At 37.6% G+C, this 19,781-nt stretch overlaps 1 protein-coding gene across 2 annotated transcripts in view; it reads left to right on the top strand.

The window, feature by feature from the left end:
* Window positions 1-1,309: 1,309 nt before the first annotated feature.
* Window positions 1,310-19,781, top strand: part of ORC5 (origin recognition complex subunit 5) — a 78,162-nt gene continuing 59,690 nt past the window's right edge. Inside the window, exons 1-6 of one of the 2 annotated variants that reach the window (XM_519292.4) lie at window positions 1,310-1,528; window positions 5,125-5,217; window positions 8,399-8,599; window positions 11,556-11,630; window positions 14,101-14,212; window positions 18,952-19,082. In XM_519292.4, the coding sequence (XP_519292.3) occupies window positions 1,457-1,528; window positions 5,125-5,217; window positions 8,399-8,599; window positions 11,556-11,630; window positions 14,101-14,212; window positions 18,952-19,082 (684 nt within the window). In that variant the 5' untranslated portion in view covers window positions 1,310-1,456. The remainder of the gene's footprint in view (window positions 1,529-5,124; window positions 5,218-8,398; window positions 8,600-11,555; window positions 11,631-14,100; window positions 14,213-18,951; window positions 19,083-19,781) is intronic. The other variant, XM_016957963.4, reaches the window with a different exon arrangement.

Below are 19,781 nucleotides of genomic sequence, written 5' to 3'. Positions count from 1 at the left end.
GATCAACAATTATCTTTATTATGTAACTGCCAGGCGTTAACTCTGTATGCTGGAAATTGAACTGTGAAGACAGTGTTTCCTGCCCTCATAAAGTATATAGAGACTAACATTTTAGACAGTTTAGTCAGTTTTATTGAATGCTATAAAGATGTAGTGTTATGATTATAATATATGTATACCTTATATGCACAGTATGTTACGGATGTATAACAGTCTTGGGAGAGTATCAGAGGCCAGCTTCCCTTGGAGACATTGAAATTTAATGGGTGGTCCCATTATAACCTTTAGAATTCTCTATTAAAACGTACCTGGGCAAATGCTTTTGAATTGTTGCTGTGAAAATGCTATTTTGACTAGCTAATACGTTATATACCACAACTCTCAAAAGATCCTTTTGACCATCACAAATCTAAGACTGATCTACAATCTATGGGCAGATTGAAGTCCACAATTTAGATTTATGTATAACAGGTAGTATGTACAGGATCTTCTACTCCTAGCAATAACCTAGCCAGTATTATCCCTATTTTATAGATAAGGAAGTTGAGGCTCAACTATTCCAAAGTCCGCCTATTTAGCAGTTGAGTCAGTCAGTGGTCCCAACCCAGGGGTTTCAGGACGCCAAGCTCTCTTTCCACCATGCACTTGCCTACTTCTGTATCTTATTTCCAGAATCTTCTAGTGTTTAGTTGCTAGTAGGTGCCTCACAAATAAATACACGTGAAAGCCTAATGCTAAAAGTAGCATTATTTTTACTATCACCCTCACCAACACACACTATAACTTCATCCCATTAGGATTGAGAGGCTTTCCACATCTGGTTTAAAGCTTGCACAAAAAATAGTAATTCCAAGCTGTGCATTAAACCCCATTACACCCTGTTTTGTACTCAATGCCACTAATTTCCCACAACGTCGTCAGGAAAAAAAAACAACAACAAAAACATCTTTTGACAATATTAGTCTTCTAAGTCCGCCTTCCACGTCCCTCTAAGGGCCCCAGCTCCGGGTCCGTCTTCTTAGGCACTCAAGGTTTCTAAACTTGGGGCTTCCAGCCGGGAAAACTAAAGGCACGGGGTTCAGGGGTCATTGGAGGCCCACGGGACCCCCTTAACCCCTTCCACCCCTTCCCTATTCGCCCATCTCCATGTCGTCTTCTTAGCCTTTGAGTGGAAAAAGCGTCAGGCCCAAATCCCCACCAAGCCGAAGAATCGGCAAAACCCCAGCGCGCACAGGACCAGCGAGAAGAGGATGGTTCCGGCCCTGAGACTAGAGCGGCGGCGACGCTCGGCGTACGCGCTGCCGTCACGCCGCAGCCCGGCAGCGCCGGCTCCTCCCACGACGCTGCGGGTCCGGTTTCCGGCGGGAGCGTGGGCCGCCACACTCGGGAGAGGCTCCGTCTTGTGCAAGGGTCTTATGGGCTGGCTGCACTGGCCTTTGCGGTGGTGCCTGCCAGAATGCCCCACTTGGAAAACGTGGTGCTTTGTCGCGAGTCTCAAGTGTCCATCTTGCAGTCCTTGTTTGGAGAGGTATTGTAGTTAAACTGTCTTCCAGATCCTGGAGGCAGACGTTTCGGTAGTCTTGCGACCTGTTCCAATATTTGTTTTTTCGTGTTTGGATTGAGGGCCAAAAGGCCGTTTTTACGTTAAATAGGGGTGTTGTGGTTCTGTACTGCACCTTCACCTACAGTCTCTTCCGAATATTGAAGAGGAGACTGTCTGAGAACGACCGGCCTGCACTATAGGACGTTGCCTAAGACGTATTTGAAACACGCCACACTTTTCAGAAGTTTGCCCACATTAGCTCCTAGAAGTTGCTTATTATCTTACCCCAACCCAATGACATTTATGTAACAGATGTGTTTGCAGGGTGTTATTTATTCAAATGTAAGTTCACACGTTTCTGTGCGGTAGTTGGAGTGAGTCAAGTGTAGAGAGGTGGTTGCTTTCAGGGCCACTAAGGGCCAAAGCAATGCTTCAGGTTTAAAAATTTACTGGCTTTTCCAGAATTGTAACAGTCCCGAAGAGGTCTAGGGTAAAGTTTTCTCCTTAACTGATAGTTCACAGGATGCCCTAGAGAGGAGTTTGTCTTGTCTGGATGAACATAGATACGTAGGGAGTCCTTTCAATAGGCAGAGGGTAGCGTTCACCAATTCAAAATTTAACCTATTTTTGACTATTTTATGGTGGTCTTTGATGTGCTTTTTGATTCAGACTCAATCAGAATTGGAATTAATCAAACTTGGATCTTACCTGCGAAGAGAGTGAATGAGAATTTAGGGTCATACTCATACCCCCATCTTCTGGTTTGCTTTTTTAAGTACAGTCATGCGTTGCTGCCACTTAATGAGGGGGATACGTCCTGAGAAATGCATCGTTAGGCAATTTAATTCCTGTGAATATCAGAAAGTGTATTTACACAAACCTAGATGGTGTAGCCTGCTATACACCTAGGCTGTATGGTGTAGCCTGTTCCTCCTAGGCTATAAACCTCTACAGCGGTGCTACTATACTGAATACTGTAGGCAGTTGTAACACAGTGATAAGTCTGCATCTAAAAGTATCTAAACATAGAAAAGGTACAGTGAAAATAGGGTATTATAATCTTATGAGATCACTGTTGTATATGTGGTCCATCTTTGAATGTACACGTGACTATACTTTCATCCAACTAGAAATATTGCATGGCAATTTGAGGTGGCCTGTGAAGCATTAGTGGAAAAGTGCCACCCTCTGTCTAAAGGGGTGCATTATTTAGGGAAGTTAGAGGTCAACAACTGCATCTTCAATTAATTTTCTATTTATACTGCTTTCAATTATATTATTACTGGAGCATTTTCTTGATTATGTTCTCTGCATTTCATCTATGGAACGCAGATCACTCCAGCCAGAAATGTTCCTGTTGAAAAAGCAAATTGGCAAATAGGGATGAGTAAACTTAGTGGTGTATCACAGAAGGGTTTTTGACCTTTGCTTTTAATGAAAATTATGTTTAACAATATTTTAATATCAGTTTTCTGCAAGGTGCTGTGCATGTGGGAAATACAAAGAACTATAGCAAAGAAATATAAAAAATTGGTTCATGTTTCTAAGAATACTCATTTATTTGTTCAATAAATAAATATTTACCGAGCACCTTTTCTGTGTCAGGCACTAGCTTATTGCAGTTTATGTTAGCGAGATTTATGAAGGTGAAAGGTTAAATAACAGTGGAACAGTTCAATATAATTCTAGGTCACAATAGAAAAGATGTTTAAGGTATTATTAGGCAACAACATGTAATGGATAGCAGAGATACTCAGCAACATGCATTTAATTCTTGAGACAGAATTTTTTGTTTTTGTTTTTTGAGACAGGGTTTGGCTTTCTTTCCCAGGCTGGAGTGCAGTGGCATGATCTTGGCTCACTGCAGTCTCTGCCTCCCAGGCTCAAGCAATCCGCCCACCCCAGCCTCCGAGTAGCTGGGACCACAGATGTTTGCCTCCAAGCCTGGCTATTTTTGTGTTTTTTGTAGAGATGGGGTTTCACTGTATTTCCCAGGCGAACTCCTGAACTCAAGTGATCTGCCTGCCTTGGCCTCCCAAAGTGTTGGGATCACAGGCTTGAGCCACTGCACCCTGCTGAGACAGAATTTTTGGGCCAGTTAATTTATATGATTGTTACATATAAACTTCAGAAAAAGATTCATGTATTACATTACCTATTCATTTCCAGTAAATTTTTAGTGTATTTTTAGCAGTTGAGCTGCTTTTGCCATAGCTGTATGCCATTTAGAAAGTCTTTTTCCTGCGTAAATCTGAGTTCCTGATTTGTCTTGTAAAAGGAAATGTGTAACTTAGTGACTTGAATGTAATAAATGTTTGTGACTGTTGCTGTAATCGATGATAATTAATAGAGACTTAACTTTCTGATAGAAATTGCATAATCCCATTTTCTTGTAATTATTAAAAAAAATGTATTATTAAAAAATAGGCCTGGCGCAGTGGCTCACACCTGTAATCCCAGCACTTTGGGAGGCTGAGGCAGGCAGATCACAAGGTCAGGAGTTTGAGACCAGCCTGACCAACATGGTGAAACCCCGTCTTAACTAAAAATACAAAAATTAGCTGGGTGTGGTGGCACACACCTGTAATCCCAGCTACTCAGGAGGCTGAGGCAGGAGAATCGCTTAAACCCGGGAGGCAGAGGTTGAAGTGAGCTGAGGTCACGCCATTGCACTCCAGCCTGGGTGACAGGGTGAGACTCCATCTCAAAAAAAAAAAAAAAAAAAAAAAAAGAGTATTATTAAAAAATCAAGTTTTCCCGTAATTATTTTAAAAATGTAGACTATAATTTCCTCCAAAGTAGATAGTCTTTTACTGATATTTGTTCTCTTCAGTACCTCATGGTTTTCAGCATTTAGTAGGTATCTAATGAAAGCGTTCATTTAAGGAATAAAGTACAAGTATTTGTAGTATTAACTAGACCAGAGAGACCTTTGACAATATTTACTTTTCTCTAAGCTGCTAACCTAATGTACTGCAAGAGGATCTTGCACATATGTATTTTAAAATAAATGCTATGCAGATTTTATTAGTGTTTTATGTGATCTAATGTATGCATTTATGCCAGCATCAGTGAGTATGCATAGTTCGGAAGTAGTCTATAAGTTTTCCTAAGAATGAGGACCCTTCAAATTCCTTTTAATCTTTTGATTATATGTACTTTATTTCATAGCATTAAAATGTATAGTGAAGTTGTGGCATCGCAGGAGATAAGAGTCTTTAAGAAGGAGTAATATAAAAATGGAGTATAAACAAAATTATCCTTGAAAAATCTCTTAAATCTGCTATGAAGTTGAAAATACTAGTTTGTATATGTAAACCTGTACGATAATAAAAATATAAATATATAGTACATAATAAAATATGCCAAATATGTTACATACATTTTAATTTCATAACAAAGAAAGTGCTTAGAGTTGAATTCAATTAGGTTCAAAGTGTGTTGATGCATCCACAATATGCTCACTGTTAGGAATTTGGATTGAATATTTTACTTTTCCACGTACAACTTTCTCACAAGTTGATAAGTGTTTATTTTCTATTTTGTATGTGCAGCCTCATATTTGTCTTTTCTCTCGTTAGAGACATCATTTCAGCTTTCCATCCATTTTTATTTATGGACATACTGCTAGTGGAAAGACCTATGTAACACAAACGTTGTTGAAAACTTTAGAGGTAAGAATAAAAATATTAAATATTTCTTTGCCATTTTTAGTGTATAATATTGGTACTGATAATTGTGAATCTCCACAAATGCAAAATTGAACATACCACCTTTACATTACTCTCCTTCCCATATTATCTTTCTCCATGAATGGTCTACTGTCATTGACACAGTTGTCCAAACTTGCACTTTCTTAACTCTTTCCTCATCTTCCCTCATTTAGTAAATCACATCAATAAACTTAGTCTGTTGCTTCACATTGTTAAAATCATGTCTCCATCTACCTTTAATCCTGGCCATTGCTGCTAGGATTTTCATTTACCATTGTTTTTTTTCCATGTATTTCTGTAAGCCTCTTATTTGCAATCTTCACCCAGCAGCTAGGCCATGCAAATCTTAATATCTTCAGGACAGTGTTCAAGTAATTCGCCCATTGTATAAGACCTTTCATGAGCTGAATTTATCTTTCATAACACAGTGGTTAAGAGTTTGGGCTGTGGAGTCTGGCAGACTCATGTTCCTTTTTGGATTCACCAGTTAGTGCTTTCTCCATCTGCAAAGTTGGCTCATAGTGACAACATTTGGGATTAAGAGAATTAAATGTTAGCACATGGAAAGTGCTTTCTGCAGTACATAGTGCGTAGTAAGCACTCAATAAAGGTTAGCTGCTATTATTGATGAGTATTGCCATACTCCCTTTCATATCCTAAACCAGAGATGGGCAGTCTTTTTCTTAAGGGCTGGATAGCTAACATTTTGTGCTTGTGGACCACGTAGTTTCTGTCTCACCTGCTTGACTCTACTGTATTGTGAAAGCAGCCATGGGCATTCTCTATGTGAATGGGCATGACTGTGTTTCAAAGCAACAGTATGTACAAAAACAGGTGGCTAGCCCACAGGCTTTGGCTTGCTAACCCCGTCCTCCTCTAGCGCTGAGGATGCACGTTTAGGGTAGCATACTGAACTGTGTACAGTTCCTGCTGTCTTACTTTCAAGCCATGGCACATGTTGCTCCCCTACTTGGAATGGCTTTCCTGTACTCGCTTTTCCTGTTGCTTGGCAAATGCTTATTTATTTTGCCAGGTTTTCTTCTACTTATACTCTACAAGGTCTTTCCTGATCCTCTAGGCTGTATCAGATGCCCCCCTGTTTTGCAACCTTAGCACCCTGTGCTTAATTCTGTCATAATATTTAGCCTTCTCAGCTATGATTTTGTGTTTATGTTTCCCTGGCTTTAGATTGTGAGTTTCTTGAAATTATCCCCAGCACCAAGCACATTACTTGGCACATATTAACTTGTGGATTTCAGCATATTAAGTTGTGGATTTCAGCTTTTGATCCGAAAGATCAGCTGTGCATTCTAAAAAACACATATGCCTGGGCTATATACTGGACTTCAGAATCTGAGTGTACAAGGTCTTGGTCCAGGCATTTGCATTTCAGAACCCCCTGAATGAAGTGCCCCCAAAATATATGTTGAATAAAAGCAATAAAACCCAATAAGGAAGTTTTATATTTAAGGACTGTATTCCATTTTTTATCACACTGTAGTTTCTGCTGTTACTTAATCAGTGTAATATATGATTATTGTTACTACTTCTGATACAGGGACTCAGACAGGCACTTAGAATATGCTGCCTTTAAAAGTCATGGATGGTACAAATGCCGTAAGCAAGACACTATTCATAACAGAGATGTTGTGGACTTTTGTTCTTAAAGGACAGTAAAGGAGTGAGAGAGAAGTGAGTTAGCAAATGCTGGTGAAACTGTCCCCAAGTAAGTTTAATGTGGCTTTAGTGACACTGTTATTCAGAGAAAGAAAAGCCTCCTTATTGGATAAAGTTTATAAAATCACTAATAATAGTTACCAGTTCCATTATTTGTGCCAAGTGCCACAAGTTATCTTCCTCAGAATGAATCTGCTTTTGTGATCTTATTTTGAGGATAGACTGTATTGGTGAGCAAGTCTTGTTTGTGACCTTATTACTTCTGGAGTTAACTCATGTTGATATTTTGATAGTTTTTTAAATGAAGGGCTAGTTTTTTTGTTTTGTTTTGTTTTTAAATGGGGTCTTGCTCTATTGCCCAGGTTGGAGTGCAGTGTTATGATCATAGCTCATTGCAGCCATGAATTCCTGGGCTCAAGTGATACTTCCACCTCAGCCTCCCAAGTAGCTGGGACTATAGATGTGCACCACCAGGCCTGTCTAATTTCTTTTACTTTTTTAAAGACAGAGTCTCACTGTGTTTCCCAGGCTGATCTTGAACTCCAGGGGTCAAATGATCCTCCCACCCATCCTAAAGCACTGGGATTACAGGCAGGAGCCATATGCCTAGCAAAGAGCTAGTGCTTACAGTCCTCGTAGGAGGATTGCTATGGTTTCTAACTCTTAAAATTCTTTTTTTTTTTTGACTTAGTAAACGTTTATTCAAGGATATTATATTAAAGTTATAAGTGTGAAATTCCTATTAAGATTTTTAACATTCAAATATGCTTAGATTTCTTTTCTTTTCTTTTTTTTTAATAGTGACAGGGTCTCGCTATGTTGCCCAGGCTGGTCTGGAACTCCTGACCCAAAGCCTTGGGATTACAGACATGATCCACCATGCCTGGCTGATTTCTTTATAAGAATTCTTTATAGGAAAGTACAAATTTGCTTTGAATTTCCATAAGAAAGAAATGGCAAGCTGAAATAAATAATTGAAGTGAGTTTAATGAAGGGACAGTTTTATAAAGGAAATTTTATGGGAATCACTAAGGGATGATGGTACACCAGGGCCTTTACCACCTCCAGGCCTGAAGGGACCATAGAAAGGAGCTGTTATTGGAACCAAACAAGAGGTGTAGCCTTAGAAGAGGGGCTGTCCAACTTGATCTTTGGTAGAAGAGTATCCACTGCCAAGCTAGGGCCACTGAGGGGTCATGGTGGGAGTCAAGGAAATCAATATCCAAACTTCTCTCCCACCATTCTCCCTTAGTCTCCTGCTGGTTCTTTCCATTGGCTTCTCCCTCCAGAGACAGAAAATAAGAGAGTCCAGGTGATGTAATTCTGTAGCTGTCAGGCTCTTGGGGCATGGGGTGGGTTTGGTGGGATATAGATTTAGAAAGGCAAATGGAGACTATCCAGCACAGCCATTATTGTGTTTGTGTGTTTTCTTCTTTACTTACAGTGTTTTGGTTTTCGTTTTCAGCTCCCACATGTGTTTGTGAATTGTGTTGAATGCTTTACATTGAGGCTGCTTTTGGAACAAATTTTAAACAAATTGAATCATCTTAGTTCTTCAGAGGATGGATGTTCTACTGAAATAACCTGTGAAACATTTAATGACTTTGTTCGCTTGTTTAAACAAGTAACCACAGCTGAAAATCTTAAAGATCAGACTGTATATATTGTAAGTAATTTCATTTGATTAGATCATCTCTTATCTTGAAAACTGATAATTTATTAGATCAATTTTCATATATTTGTTTTGAGTCTCATTATGTACAGTGCTCTGTGCCAGGTGCTTTTAGTATACAGAAATGTATTAAATATATTCCTTATCCAAGGGAAGCTTCATTTAATAGAAAAGGTATGACACATACATACGACTACATGCAGAATGTGATAAGTGATTGTCACCAGATGCAAAATATTGACTGTGTGTGTCCAATACAGCTTCATGAGGTATAGCATTTGAGACAGACCTAAATGAATCAGAGTATTCTAGGAAGAAACTGAAGTAGAGGAATTTCAGATAGAATTATACAAGTAAAGGCATGCAGCTGAAAATGGAGGCCAGAGAGTACCAAATAGTCTAGTTTTAGTGGGTTATAAAGTATGACAGGAGAAAAAGAAGACTGGAAGATAGGTTGGGCAGATCGTGGAAGGTCTAGAAAACTATACTAAAGCACTTCATTTAATTTCTTAGGAGTGGATAGGAGATAGTAAAGACTTTAGAGCAACAAATATGCCTGGTTACTCTGAAGACATGTTAAAATGATCATCTTTGGAATTGGATAAGAACTACCCAAGACTGGATAGTTTATAAAGGAAAGAGATTTAATTGACTTACAGTTCAGCGTGGCTGGGGAGGCCTCAGGAAACTTATAATCGGCAGAAGGCAAAGGGGAAGCAAGGCACCTGCTTCACAAAGTAGAAGGAAGGAGAAGCCCCTTATAAAATCGTCAGATCAGATGTGAGCTCACTATCACAAGAACAGCATGGGGGAACCACCCCCAAGATTCATTTACCTCCACCTGGTCTCTCCCTTGACACATGGAGATTATGGAGATTACAAGTTAAGATGAGATTTGGATGGGGACACAAAGCCTGACCACACCATTCCACACTTGGCCTCTCCCAAATCTCATGTCAGTTTCACATTTCAAAGTCAACTGTGGCTTCCCAATAGTCCCTCAAAGTCTTAACTCATTCCAGCTTAATTAGCCCAAAAGTCCAAGTCCAAAGTCTCATCTGAGATAAGGCAAGTCCCTTCCACCTATGAGCCTATAAAATCAAAAGTAAGTTAGTTACTTTCTAGATACAATGGAGATACAGGCAATGGGTAAATACAGCCTTTTCAAATGGGAGAAATTGGCCCAAACAAAGGGGCTGTAGGCCCCAAGAAAGTCTGCAATCCAATAAGGCAGTCGTTAAACTTTAAAGTTCCAAAATGATCTCCTTTGACTCCATGCCTCACATCCAGCCCACTGATGCAAGAGTGGGCTCCCACAGCCTCACGCAGCTCTACCTCTGTGGCTTCATGCCTCACATCCAGCCCACTGATGCAAGAGTGGGCTCCCATGGCCTCGTGCAGCTCCACCTCTGTGGCTTTGCAGGGTACAGTTGCCCTCTCTGCTGTTTTCACAGGCTGGCATTGAGTATCTGTGGCTTTTCCATGCACACAGTGCAAGCTGTTGAATCTGCCATTCTGGGGTCTGGAGGATGGTGGCCCTCTTCTCATAGCTCCACTAGGCAGTGCCCCAGTGGGGACTCTGTAGGGGGGGTCCAACCCCACATTCCCCTTCTGTACTGCCCTAGTAGAGGTTCTCCATGAGGGCCCTGCACCTACAGCCAACTTCTGCCTGGACAGCCAGGCATTTCTGTACATCCTCTGAAATCTAGGCAGAGGTTCCCAAACGTTAATTCTTGATTGCTGTGCACCTGCAGGCCCCACATGTAAGCCGCCAAGGCTTGGGGCTTGCACTCTCTGAAGCAACAGCCTGAGCTATACACTGGCCCCTTTTAGCCATGAGTGTGGATGCAGGACACCAAGTTCCGAGACTGCACAAAGCAGCAAGGCCCTGGCCCACAAAACCATTTTTCCCTCTTAGGCCTCTGGGCCTGTAATGGGATGGGCTGCCACGTGAAGACCTTGGAGACATTTTCCCCGTTGTCTTGGCTGTTAACATTTGGCTCCTTGTTACTTATGCACATTTCTGCAGCTGGCTTGAATTTCTCCCCAGAAAATGGGTTTTTTCTTTCCTACCTCATGGTCTGGCCACAGATTTTCCAAAGTTTTATGCTCTGCTTCCCTTTTAAATGTAAGTTCCAGTTTTAGATAATCTCTTTGTGAATGCATATGACTGAATGCTTTCAGAATCAGCCAGGTCACCTGTTGAATGCTTTGCTGCTTAGAAATTTCTTCCACCAGATACCCTAAATCATCTTTCTCAAGTTCAAAGTTCCACAGATCTCTAGGGCAGGGGCAAAATGCCACCCTTCTCTTTGCTAGAGCATAGCAAGAGTCACTTTTATTCCCTGTCCCCAATTAGTTCCTCATGTCCATCTATGACCACCTCAGTCTGTACTTCATTGTCCATATCACTATCAACATTTTGGTCAAAGCCATCCAACAAGTCTCTAGGAAGTTGCAAACTTTCCATTTCTTCCTGTCTTCTGAGCCCTCCATCCTGTTCCAACCTCTGCCTATTACCCAGTTGCTATAACAGACTACCAAGGACTGGGTAATTTATAAAGAAAAGACATTTATTTCTCACAGTTGTGGAGGTTAGGAAGTCAAAGGTTGAGGTCCCTGCATCTGGCAAGGGCTTTCTTGCTGTCTTCTCTCATGAAGAAAGTAGAAGTACAAGAGAGGATGAGAGTGAGAGCAAGAGGTGGCAGAAGTCCCTTTTATAACAAAGCCATTCTCTCAATAACCCACTCCCTTGATAACAATATTAATTCATTCATGAGGACAGAGCCCTTATGACTTAATCATCTTTTATGCAGCTCCTCTTCCCAATACTGCCACACTGGGGATTAAGTTCCAACACATGAGCTTTGGGGGACATAGTCAAATCATGTCATTTTGTAAAGGCTTTGTAAATGCATTTCTTTTTGTTTTGTTTTTTTGTTTTTTAAAGGTTCTAGATAAAGCAGAGTATCTAAGAGATATGGAAGCAAATCTTTTGCCTGGATTTCTTAGATTACAAGAATTGGTAAGTAATGTGAGAAAGTGCTTTTTCCCCACAACTTAATCAGTGGATTGTGTTGTAAAATTTTTTCATTTTGCTATTTGATAGGTGAGAATTAGTATTTTAATATAATTTTAGTTTGCATTTCTTTTATCAGTAAAGCTCAGTGTTTTTTTCATAGTAAAATCAGTTGGTGATTTGACAGCATTTATTCTTCAATTATTTTAGCTTTTTCTCTGTAATTATGAAGTCACTGCTTTCTATTAAAAGTTTTAGATGTTGCTAGAATAAATGGCAGAGGGCCAGACTTTAAAATCTCAAGGATTTTAAAATTTTCTTTGCATTTCAAAATAAGGATAATCTAAAATAAGAATAGCATGGCTATTCTGGATCATCTGGATTTCTATCTTATAATCACTCAGTGTCAGAGTTTACTTTTGTATTTCAGTTTACTCTTGTGTTGGCTTCACAAAGTACAGTAAGTCCTCACTTAACATCTCAGTAGATTCTTGGAAATTGCAACTTTAAGTGAACTAGCCTACAGCAGGTTCTTCCTTACCTTCAGCATCATTTCATTATAACATTGTTGAGGAAAAAAAATTGGTTTCATTATATGTTGCGCTTAAAGTCACAGTTTCCCAGAACCTGTCAACAATATTAAGCGAAGGGTTACTAATTAATTCTACTGTGAATGTCATGGCCCAATAAGAAAAGGACAGGGGCGGACTTACTAGGCATTTGTGTCAGGTGAAAGCCAAATAATATCACAGATGAAACAGGGTTTTGTAATAGTTTGAATAAGGAAAATTGGTGAGGGAAATAGCTGTGGTTGTTTCCAGGTGAAACCATATTCACCGTATTCACAAAGCGAATAAAGATTTAGTTTGAGCAAAACAATACTATTCAATATATTCAGTTAATATTAATTTCAATTTTATTGGTTTTATAGTTCCTATTTATAAATTTATTTTGGTTTTATAATTTTGTAAGTGCTTTGAGCATAAGCAGTTTATACCTACCTAATTTTATGTTTGTATGTATTAAAGTATTAAGTAATATTATAATAAAGTAAATACTTGGGGAGAAGTGCTTAAAGCATTTCTGCCTTTCAAAGTTAAATACATTACTCAAATTTGAGAATCTGCTGGAAGTTTAGAGAGGCCACTGAAATTATTGTGTGCCCAAGGCTGACTCCTGAAGTTTACTTTTAGTAATAGTTGAGGGACGAGAGGTATAGAGAGGACAGGATAATAAGTGTAGCTATTGGTGGCCTATTCTGGAAGTTAACCTCACACAGTCTTGCTTTTCTTTGTTTCATTAACTCTTGACATTTTATTACTGAGACTCAAGATCTATCTTCTTTGAGTAGATGTCTACTCATTTCCTATTTCCTTTCCTTTTATTTATTTGTTTCATTTGTATTTGTGGGTTTTCGCATACTCATCCACTATTTCCTGTTGCTTTGCTCTAGAACTCACCATCTGGTATCCAGAGTGCATTATTGTCTTCTTGCCTTTTCAGTGTAGATCACCCTGTTTTTTCCTCCTTATGCCCAGTAATGGTGATCATGCATCCCTTCACAACAATTAGAACTTTTCACCGTTTTTTAGTTTCAATTACAGAAACTGTTTGAAGAAAATTAGAAGATTTATAGTAATCTCAGCTGAACTGGAAAAGAGAATTGCTTTGACATTTCTGCAAACATGCTTGATTTTTAAAAATGTATTTCATTTAAGAGAAATATGGCAAAAGCATTTCTCATTTTTTTATGTTAAGTATTTATCTAAGTAAAGGGAAGTTTAAAATATGGTGGATATCATGTATACTGAAAGTACTTATCAGATGAATAGATGAGAACATTACCAATTTAAAATCTTTCTGCCCAATAAATATCTTCTTCTTTTAAGCCTCTCAATATATTTAAACTGATTTTATAAAATGCTTTTAGATAATCATATTTTTATAGCAAAAACAATTCAATAATTTGTTATTAGGAATGTGATTAGGGCATGCTATTTTACCCCTATAGAAATAAATTCAGAGATTCTTAAAAAATCAGATCCAATATGATGGCTAATGCCTGTAATTCCAGCACTTTGAGAGGCTGAGGCAGGAGAATCACTTGAGTCCAGGAGTTCAAGACCAGCCTGGGCAACATACAGAGATCCTGTCTTTATGAAAGATACAGAATTTAGCTGGGCATGGTGGCACATGCCTCAGCTACTTGAGAGGTATAGGAGGATCACTTATGCCTAGGAGGTTGAGGCCACAGTGAGCTGTGATTATGCCACTGCACTCCAGCTTGGGTGTGTGACAGTTTGCAAACGAATGAGCTCCTTGATTAGGTTTTCTAAATATGGTTTATTAATATGCAAATAATTTGTTATAGGTTAGAACTCTGGGGGGATGTATTTGAAAGAAAAATCCAAATGGAAATACTGCTCTGATTAAGATTTTTAAATGCAAAGTTACTTTTATTTCTTTCTTTTTACAGGCTGACAGAAATGTGACTGTTCTCTTTCTCAGTGAAATTGTTTGGGAAAAGTTTCGTCCAAATACTGGATGCTTTGAGCCGTTTGTCTTATATTTCCCTGATTACAGCATAGGTAAACCTTAAAACATTGTTTTGGCAAATGATATGCGGGAGAATAGTTTTTGTTGTTTGAAAGATTAAACTAGCATATTCAAATGGGAATACTTTGATATTCCCATTTGATATTCAAATAGGAATTATAAATTTGATATTCAAATGGGAATTTGATATTGAAATGGGAATATCAAAGTATTATTGCCATTCAAATGGGAATATCAAAGTATTAAACTGTTAAGGTTTGCTGCCAATCTCAAATAAGATGTTTGTATTTCTGCACTTACAAAATTTTTATTTTGGAACTGTGAGAGGTTATTATATAATTACTACATTTTTTTGGATGAGCAGCTCTCATATTTGTGCTAATGTATCTTCATTTTTTTAGTCACTACATTAAGATGTATATATATATTGTGATTATGACATCTGTACAAATAATCAGACTAGACTCGTAAAGCATATTAAGAGTGTTGAAATCTTCATTTACCATATACTTGGGTTAAGTACCATGTTGCGCTTATATCTTTTGATTTTATAAATCTCATTTTCTTTACTGTAACTCATACAGTACCAATTACTAGCCCTTGTGTTTCTTATTTTCTTGGGGGCTCTATTTAATCTTAAATTTCATAGATCCTGATGATTTTGGTCTTTGGAAGAACACAGTAGCTTTTTGTGTTGCTGAATAGCTTTGTGGATTAAGACTGGGCTGTCATACAGAGATGATACTTGGGATTCAGAGATTATAACTGTGAAGTATAAGATGGTTAGCAGTCTATAAAAAAATAGCATTCCATGACCTTGGCCTCATTAACACTATCCCTCTGAACTAATCAGCTGTAAACGTACCTTAAGATTAACACATTTTTGTCTGTTTCCACCAGAACAGCAGTCAAATAACACCTTCTGTCATAGCCAATTAGCTGAGTTTTTTTTTAAACAGCAACCCAAAATAGATGGAGTCTTTATTGTCATTAATTTCTCATCCATAAAAATCCCAAAATAAAAAAGGGTAAGAGGAAAAGTGATAAAGGATTTTATTTAAAAAAAAAAAAAAAAGGCTCTGTACCTGTGTCAGCACTGTTCATAGTTCAGTTTTTCATGACCCATTTTAAGTACTGAAAAATTATTTAGAATTTAAGAAAATTATTAAAAAATGTTGATACTACACATTTCAGTCAAGTTGAATTAATGTAAGTAATTACAGAATTAAATTTTTAAAATTCTATAATTTAAATTTATAGATTTAAAATTTAAAAAGTAAAGATACAAAGCAGCATAGATGAAAGTTTGAGGACAAAAGTAAATAAAATGGTCTTACTAATTTTAGTGAGTATAGGATAATAGATTTTTGCAAAGTATATAATAATGGAGCCAAGTTAAATTCTGATTATTAAATTTTAGGGGGTTTTACATATTCAGTTTTTTTTTTTTTTTTTTTTAAGCAAAAACACTGTAGTCAGACAAAAAGCCATTCAGAAGGGGAATATTAATTGATAAGTTGAAATTATGGTTAAGTGTGGAACCAGGGCAAAGAGATTATCTGAGTGATTAGTGTTACCTTGTCGTAATAACTTGAAACATGTCCTTTTCAGGAATATGGTGTCTGATTTTAAGGACCGCTCTCCTCTTAGCAGTTATGGCTGGGAGCCCAATTTGGAAGTCGTTTTCTGGTCTTTACCTCATGCAGACTACTCATCTTTCAATGATGGATATTTTTTCTTTAGAGAGATTATAATGCATTTGATTAGGTTTTTGGTTTAGTTATTGTGTCAGTTTGGATAGATTAAGTTATGTTCTGATAACAATCTGAAATTTCAGTGACTTACAGTTTCCTACCTAAGAACATTTGTACTGCTGTTGTCTTACATTTTACTTCTATATTTATTATAAACCATGTAATACTATATTAATTATAAAACCTCAACTATTATTATAAACCTCAGATATTAAATATTATTATTTTGGCTTTAAAAAATAACAGGACAAAAAAGAAAATAACTTTTATTGTTTATCCTGCTGGGGATTTGTTGAGTTCTTAAGTCTGTGGGTGTATAGTTTCATCAGCTTTGGAAAAATTTCAGGCAGTATTTCTTCAAATATTTTGTCTGCCCCCCTCACCTTTTCTTCTCTATCTTTTTTGTGTGGGATTGCATTATAGGTATGTTAGAGCACTTTATATTGTCCCACTGAAAGTCTGTTTATTTAAATTTTAAATCTTTGTGTGTGTGTGTTTTATTTGGGATTGTTTTTTGTTTCTATATCTTTCAGTTCACTGACTTCTTTTTTTTTTTTTTAACAAGTGTCCAGTGGGCAGCTAATCTAATCCTGTAGAATTTTTCATTACTGATCTCATTATGCTTTTGTTTTCTTTTGTATCCTTGAGCATATGAGCATACTTATGATAGTTGTTTTAATTTTCTTGTGTACTAATTCAGTTACCTCTTTTGTTTTGGGTTTGTTCCCACCGAGTAATTTTTCTCCATCTTGGGTATCCATTATGCTTTTTCATGTGTCTAGTAGTTTTTGATAGAATTATAGACATTGTGCTTTTTGTTGTGTTTTGGACTTTTTCTCATTAGCATTTTTCATTACTTACAGATACAGTTGACCCTTTTAAGGCTATTTTTAAGCTTTTTTTGGAGAGATGATCCAGAGTAGCCATTATTCCAGGGCTAATTTTAGCTCTACTTCTAAGACATAGTTTTTCTGGAATCTCTACTGAATGCCCTGTATGTTTAGCATGTAAAAAAAGATTAATTCTTTTCATTTTATAAAACATGAAGAGCATTTTCTAGTTTGTTGGCAGTTTATGTACTATCTCCTTTTTCTTCCTAGTTGATTTACTTAATAGGAAGAAAAATAAACTAGAATCTACAGTATTTTTTCCCTTGTTACTGATTTTGCTGGTAATAAGGTTGTTGAGATTTTCTTTAGATGTCATTGTTTTCTATTTGTCTTAGTATTTAATAATTTTTTTTTTTACCCTCAGTTTCAAAATTTTGATTTACTTTTTCAGAAGTATTTTTACTCAAAACACTTGTGACACCAAATGTGTGGGGTATTTTTGTTCACCCAACAACAAATTCTTCAGTTTTCTAGATATCAAATGGGTGTCCTAAAATTCAATTCACTTCTGACACTAACTACCAGAAGTTAGTGCAGACCTCACAAGTTAAGGGCTTAGTCCTACAAGAATATTAGCACTTCAGACACCATTCTAAGTCCCAGGTTTCTACCTGTATTCCAGAAAACTGGCTATAAATTGGGGTTTCACATGACCCCCTCCTCAGGTTTGATAATTTGCTAGAATAGCTCACAGAACTCAAGGAAACACTGTACTTACTCCATTTATCATAAAGGATACAAGTGAACAGCCAGATGAACAGGTACACAGGACAAGGACCAGTGGGGTCCCAAGCTCAGGAGCTTCTGTCCCTGTGGGGCTGGAGTGTGCTACCCTCTCAGCATGTGGATATATTTACTATCCTGGAAACTCTCAGAACCTCATCATTTAGGATTTTTTTATGGAGGTGCCATTATGTAGTCATGATTTGATTAAATCATTGGTCATTGGTCATGGATTCAGTCTTTAGCCCTTCTCCTTTTCCCAAGGACAGGAGGTGGGGCCTTGATATGGTTTGGCTTTGTGTCCCCACCGAGATCTCATCTTGAATTATAATCCCGTAATCCCCACATGTCTTGGAGGGACCTGTTGGAAGGTAATTGAATCATGGGTGCGATTCCCCCATGCTGTTCTCAAGATACTGAGTTCTCACGAAAGCTGTTGGTTTTATAAGTATCTGGCATTTTCCCTGCTGGCACTCATTCTCTCTCCTACTGCCCTGTTAAGAGTGCTTTCCACCATGATTGTAAGTTTCCTGAGGCCTCCCCAGCCATGCAGAACTGTGAGTCAATTAAACCTCTTTTCTTTGTAAATTACCCAGTCATGGGTATTTCTTCATAGCAGTGTATGTGAGAATACAGGGCTCTAATCACTTGGTTGGTTCCTCTGACAACCAGTCCCCATCCTGAAGCTATCTAGGGGCCCACTGTATTAGTCCATTCTCACACTGCTATAAACATACCTGAGACTGGGTAATTTATAAATTTATAAAGAAAAGGTTTAATAGACTCACAGTCTGTGGGCTGTACAGGCTTCTGCTTCTGGGGAAGCCTCAGGAAACTTGGAATCATGGTGGAAGGTGAAGGGGAAGCAAACACATCTTCACATGGCCAGCAGGAGAGAGAGCATGAAGGGGGAAGTGCTACACACTTTGAAACAACCAGATCTCATGAGAACTCTATCACAAGAACAGCTAGGGGGAAGTCTGCCTCATGATTCAATCACCTCCCACAAGGCCCCTCCTCCACTGAAAATTTCAAATGAGATATGGGTGGGGACACAGAGCCAAACCATATCACCCATCAAGAAACACCTCATTAGTATAAATTGAGGTCTGTTTTAAAAGGACTTATTATGAATAACAAAAGATACTGCTCTTATCCTTCTCATTCAGGGAATTATGAGGGTTTTTAGAAGCTCTGTGCCAGGAACTGCAGTGAAGATCAAATACATATTTTTTATTATATCACAAATCACACTTTTGTATTCTAATCTTGTAATAGTTTTATTATTCCTTAATTGTTGCTGGGTCTGGGTGTTTTTTTTTAATACCTTTGTTATAAAATGCTTGAAGATATGATTAGTGTACTATGTTAATCATTATAAGTTATTTTGTGTCCTGTGAACAGGCAACCTTCAAAAGATCCTGTCCCATGATCATCCTCCAGAGTATTCAGCTGATTTCTATGCTGCCTACATTAACATTCTTCTTGGAGTTTTCTACACTGTTTGTCGAGATTTGAAAGAGCTCAGACATCTGGTAAATGAACATTTTGCTTGAATATATATGTGTGTGTGTGTGTGTGTGTGTATACATATATGTGTATATATGTATTTTAATGTTTTCCATGTAGAAATGGTATGAGATAGGTTAGAAACTGAAATTTTATTCTGGGAATTTGCATATGGCCTCTAGAGGCTAACATACCATAAGAAGGTAGATGTCTGTGGGTTAGTACAAACTTTGATTGTTTGATCTGATCAGAAAAATGTCATTCTCAGATCTTCTTACTCTTCCTTATTTTTTCTCTAATTGCAGAAAATGCAGAACTCCATAAAAATCAAAATGAGGAATAACAGAAAAGAGATGTAAAAACTTGAGCAGTTTTACAACTCTGTTAATATTTTGTAACAGATTTTGTTCAAGTTTTATGTATGCGGTGATTGAGGTCTAGAATCTAGATGGATTTGAGTATGGTCAGAAGCTTTCATTGCAGGTCTTTCATTAACCACTGACCCTGAGCTGGTAATCTTTGTATAGATGGTTCTTTTTAATTTTTTTTTTTTTTAACAATTAGAATAGCTGTTTATATTTCATAGACAGTTTGGAAAATGTTGATGTTTAATTTTTCTTTGACCTTTTTTGTTTTAATTGTAGGGACGGGAAAGGAAAGAGACAAGAATTTCTGTTTTCCCTTTTAGAAATCTTCAATTAATTAAGATCTTATCTCCATTTAAC

The sequence above is a fragment of the Pan troglodytes genome, chromosome 6 (assembly GCF_028858775.2).
Source record: "Pan troglodytes isolate AG18354 chromosome 6, NHGRI_mPanTro3-v2.0_pri, whole genome shotgun sequence".
Taxonomy (NCBI): Eukaryota; Metazoa; Chordata; class Mammalia; order Primates; family Hominidae; genus Pan; species Pan troglodytes.
The sequence above is the reverse complement of the archived record's forward strand: the minus strand, read 5'-3'. Positions and strand labels throughout refer to the sequence as shown.